Source organism: Apostichopus japonicus, chromosome 9 (assembly GCF_037975245.1).
Source record: "Apostichopus japonicus isolate 1M-3 chromosome 9, ASM3797524v1, whole genome shotgun sequence".
Taxonomy (NCBI): Eukaryota; Metazoa; Echinodermata; class Holothuroidea; order Aspidochirotida; family Stichopodidae; genus Apostichopus; species Apostichopus japonicus.
Genome location: NC_092569.1, coordinates 7762914 through 7768730, shown reverse-complemented (window position 1 = coordinate 7768730; position 5817 = coordinate 7762914). Strand labels below are relative to the sequence as shown.

The 5817-nt window shown below is 38.0% G+C and overlaps 1 protein-coding gene across 1 annotated transcript; it reads left to right on the top strand.

Moving 5' to 3' along the window:
• Positions 1–1092, top strand: LOC139973859 (octopamine receptor beta-2R-like). Its single transcript, XM_071980733.1, has one exon. It carries the CDS (start codon positions 1–3, stop codon positions 1090–1092), a length of 1092 nt encoding a protein of 363 aa, XP_071836834.1.
• The last annotated feature ends 4725 nt before the right edge of the window (positions 1093–5817 follow it).

Below are 5817 nucleotides of genomic sequence, written 5' to 3'. Positions count from 1 at the left end.
ATGGAAGGATTAGCAATCATAACGGATTTTCCAGTTTCAACCATCCTCCCGGGAGAATCTTCCAAATTCTCAGTGGATAATTTCCTGCTATCCATTTACCTTCTCTTTGGAATCATTGGTATTTTCGCCAACGGACTTGTCCTTTTGGTAATAGTACGAGTACGCTCTCTTTGGTCTATCACAAACCTTTTTATCGCCAATCAATCGCTCATTGATCTAACTTCATCGATATTCCTGATACTCTTGAAGTTCTTGCCAAACGAGGTAGACTTTAAAGGTTGGAGTAGCACTATCCGTGCGTTTATTTCCTGTTACTTTTGGCAATCGGATTACATATACTGGGCACTTTTGACATGTTCGACGCTCAACCTATGTATGTTAACCCTGGAGAGATTTGTGGCAGTAATTTACCCAGTGTTTTATAGGTCTCGTGTAAAATGGAAGAGCGCTTTACTGCTTGCCACTGCGCCGTGGATTACTGGTTTCACCTTTGAATTATTCTGGCCTGCCGTGTTTCGATTTGAAGATGATGAATGTGTTTTAGATTATCGAACTCCAACAATAATGGCGACTATAGGTGTGGGTGTTTTCTTGGTGAAATACGTCATACCCATCTGTATCATGTTTTTTGTCTACTTTTCAATTCTGAAGAAAATGCGTCCAAAGGTAGAAACGGACCCTAGTGCAATAGAAGATAACGGTAATATGCAGTCACAACCCACAACACAGAATCAAGGTTCCAGCAGCCGACAAATCCGCATTAGGATAAATATTCTTAAAACTTTGTTTCTCGTGTCCGTTACCTACATCGTCTGCTGGACTCCAAATCAAATCATATTTTTTCGATTTCATCTTGGTGGACCATTAGACTTTCAAAGTGCTCAATACGCGGCATCAGTTTCTTTGGCATTTTGCAATATGTGGATAAACCCATTCATATACGCTTTTCAGTACAGAAAATTCCAAGCTGGTTTGCGTAAATTGTTTTCTTTGAACAATCGTAACGAGTCTAACGCTTTTAGTTCGACAGTGCCGCGTATCACCCAAAACTCATTGCATGTTACACCAGCTATTGATGTTGGCAGAACATAACCACCTCAAATATGCCAATAGGCTTTGAATGTGTTATGCACCGTTATTGTGATAGTCATTATCATCACAAGACATGGGTATATAGATAAAGCGAGGGTTGGGAGGGAAATCACTCTATTTCGAGTTTGAATATAGGTTGCAATTATACCGCCACTTTTATCTTTCGTATATCACTGAAGAGAGAAAGTAAACTTACTGTTTTAGTCCCCATGTTGCAGGGGACTGAAACAATAATTAGGTTACAACACGGAAAGATAATATAAATAAACAATGTAATGAAATTAAGCCTCCTTTTTGTGAACAGTAAAGAACACTGATTCAAATTTGTCATCGGTGACAAGAAGAAAGAAAAGAAGTCAAGAGTATACACAATTATTTTAAAAATGAAGGAAAACTTGTATGTTGTCCACGACAAATATTGAGCAATGTATTTTCTCAAGAAAAATGAACAAGTTATCAATTAGAATTGTATAATAAAACAATAAATGCGAAAATTGTTACTGTTAGTAACTGAACAAGATTGGACAACAAGATTGCAGATGGATGAATGTGTGTGTTGTTACTTGGCTTATGTATTTGTTTAATCTTAGACTTCGTTCTCCTATTATTTCCGTACTTGGACGGTTTCTTAGACACTTCCTGAACCGTGTATACTGCAGTATACTGCAATAGTTTTGCCGAGTACACTGCGATAGTTTTGAAGAATAAATCTTGTTTTGCAAATAAATCGATATCCATCCCTTTTATAGACACGGTTCAGAAAGTATTGCTGAAGCATATATCAAATTTGTATCATTTCTAGCAAAAGTCCCGTCTTTTCCTATTGTATGTCAATCTTTCACTAGAGAAACATTCTCACAGAAATAACGCTACTGGTGTTTTTTAAATGTTTAGCAAATCAATACTTAGTTAAATCAACGTGATTATTCTCAAACTACTGGCATATTAGGATGAATTAACCGCCACGAGCAATACACGTTTGCGTGTATACTTGTTATAATCAGCTTGCACTATTAATGTGATATAACTCGGACATCAATTGTAAAAAAAATGTAAAAGAAGACGACATGTATGTTTCGAGTAGGGTGTTTTACTATACAGTTTACAAAAAGTAAGTGGTGTATATATTAATGAAATGCTATTTGTTTTATAGCATTTCATACCTTATTTATTGTCAATTGTGTTCACATCAAATAATTGTTTCACTATTTTGAAGAAATAAGGCACGATAGTTTATGTCTAAAGTTTCAGTATTTCTAATGTTGTTTTAAAAACAAAGTTTAAATAATTTAGTGCATTTCAGCATGAGGAAGGGTTCATAGTGAGGATAAAGTATAGTTGTTAGAGATATTTTTGTTTTGCTTTGTTGTGACGATAAAAGGTAACATAACGCGTCTGTCACTTGAATACAATTGCCCTAATCTATAAGGTCACTTTGTTATATACTCATCTATTAATATATTTAGACTACCTTGTAATTAGGTATACCTCGGCGACAGACAATGCATCACTCATCTTTAAGACAAACTATTCCACACCTTTAGTTGAAAACATCATCTCAATTTATTTGTTAGGGAGGATGCACAACACTCGTTAACCCTTTCAAGTAGCTGTGAGTCTGCCCAAGTTAGACGAAACACAATCGTAAAACTCTTTGGGCGTTCAACATGCAGGAGATTTCGCCTGTGGTCTAAGGATCGCGTACGAACTTTCGTCCGGGGAGCGCCGATGTGCGACGTGCATCAAAGTTGGCAAAAGTAATAGGAATGGCTCAAGCAGTAAAAAAGAAAATACAATGTAAGCCTACGGTATTTTGGTGTACGCTAACTTCGCGTGTCCCTTAAAGTGATTCCGTGAGTTTCGAAAATGGAAATAAATAAAACTGTTCATTTTCAAAAAATGGAACTTCATTTAAGTTGCTTATCTGACGAACCATGAAAAAAGTTTAAAAAATATAATTTTGCCAAAGACGTTTTATTAATTTAGAAATGAATGATCGAAAGTTTCAACAATTTATCTGCTTAAATTCATCATGTATACATGCTGTTACCCATGGGCGGCTATCATGGGGGGGGGGGGGCGGGGGGGGACATGCCCCCAATATTTTAGGTGGGGATATAGTATCTATTATCCCCCCCCCCCCCAATATTTGGTGGCATAGGTTTTTTAGCATATTTGTTTGTATTTTCTATGACATCGCTAGTAATTTCAAAATAGAAAATGCTTAGATGCAACTTACAAGGCATGGGAAGTGTCATTTTCAGCGATCTGGGAGGCATTTTCGGCCAAAATTTTCTTTTGCGCTTCGCGCCAATTTATGGTGGCGCTACGCTTAGATAGTTTGCCTACAAGCATGTCCCCAAATATTTTAGGTGGGGAATATACGGTAGTATCTAAAAGTAACTAATATCCCCCAATATTTGGTGGCATAATTGTTTTTGTGGCTATAAATAGAAAATAATAGAGATTATTTATCCAAATCATATTTGGCGGTGGCTTAAACTTCATCCAACATATGCTGCATGAGGTAAATGACTCTTCGTGGTCGTTTCTGTGACCTTTGGCCGTATAGCATGTTGTCACTCATGATTATTATCATAATGTCTGTACATCTCTTGTGTATGAGTGTAAGTATACGTACACGAATATATATGATCCACGTCGATATGGGTTCACTGGGTTTCCATTTGGCCTGTTTCTTACAAGATTTCTAACCGCAGGTGCGTAGCCAGGGGGGGGGGGGCGAAGGGTGGAGACCGCCGCCCCCTCGAGCATATTTTTTTATTTTTATTTTATGATATCGAAGTTTTATATTAGCCGACATAAGAGGTTTTAATATTTGTAAACCAATAAATTAACTGTGTCTGAATTTTCGAAAATTCCTTGACCAACATTCTTCATCATACTTGCCTCTACTCGTGCAATTTTGACCGGTCTATTAGGGGTTCAAAGAGGTATTTCTATATTGGTTGTCCATAGATGACATTTTGTACAACATTATGGGTATGTTTTAAAGTAAATTTATTATTCAAATTCTGAACAAATAATGGGCTTAAAACCTTGAAAAGTGGGGCTGACGGGTATTGTGGGGCGTTACGTAGAATTACCTACTAAAGCAATGATCCACAGGAGATGCGATGTTGTCGAACATGAAGTGTGACTGGTGAAAATCTTCAAAAGGGTTATGAATGGAAAAAAAAAACTATTGGGAAAAGCTTGGTTCTCAGTCAAAAGTGTACATCTGGTTGGTCATTTTCAAGCCCGAAAAGTGCCATTTCCGGTGATCTGGGAGCTATCAAAACCAGAAATTTTCTTGTGCGCTTCGCGCCAACCGCTTAGATAGTAATTCGCCTGTACCAAAGCAAATGTCCCCCCCCCCCAATATTTGAAACAAATCGCCGCCCCTGCTGTTACCCATGCCTCTTGAGTTAGACAAGTCAATGGGAGAATGCATGTAATGCATAGTAAGAATCAACGAAGCTCTTCTTTCTCGAAGAACAGCTGATCGTCGATGCGACCAACAGACTAACGACAACAGTAATCATATGCAAAACCTGTGGTTACGCATAACACTACACTTCGTATCACAGATTTTTGATTATCTTCACAGTCTCTCTCTCTGTGTGACTAGGCCTAATAACTTAACTTTATCTGAACTAGATGTCCGACTAAGTCACTAATATTTTACTAAGACCTAGGCTACTATTACCAGCACTACTAATAAGTTCCAACTGACGTTTGGTAAAGCTTATCGAAGGAACACTGACTTACCATCTTTATTGTATATTCAATTCAGCAATAATCTCGATTCCAAAGTCATAGATATGAAAATAGTTGTTCCGTGATAAAACCTAACGTAGAGGAAGAATTAAGAAAACAACCGGCATCACTACTATAGCACAGTATAACTACTCCTAACAGGATTAATGTATATTGTTTATAGTATATATATATATATGCATATATCTTATGTATCACCATGCATTACCTTACCAATGCATTACCATGCTGACGCGACCATAGAGCTACACATGCCATGAATGTGGGAGAAGCCCGCATCATTTTATGCTTTACACCTTCACGTCGGGTGGCTTCCATTTCAACTTTGGCCTCAAATTTGGGATCTAAACTAACACTCGAATAGTATACACGTGTCACACCGGTGACACCGTCGCTGTTAAGTGTTGCATATCCATTACTAAACTCACATCTATGTGAGGTCTAGCTCTTAGCTCTAAGTCTTAACATGGAGCTATAAACTGTTTATAGCTCCATGGTCTTAACAACTATCACTGTCATTTTTAGTAATTCAATGACTTATTTCATCGATGAATAACACCGGTGGTACATCGAAAACATAATCAAAGATAAAACATTATCTTATTGTTTTTTCCCTTTTCGGTACGCACGGAATCACCAGCCTGTGTTATACTTCCGTAGCTGCAAGATAGACACAGTAGCTGTCCTATTTGAACGTCAAACTGTAATGACTTTTCACAACTTCATGATTGAACACGCGTTTACTGAGTATGCCCTTCATCTTACACAGAGTGGATTCCAATATAGGTGGGCTGTGACGTCATCGCCATAGGCGTACGGGACCATTTCAGTTTGGGGGGGGGGGGGGGCAGAACTTTTTGTGCTCGAAAGTTCCCGTGACACTATCTAAGCGGAGCGCCACCATTGGTTGGCGCGTAGCGTACAAGAAATTTTTTTGGCACACAA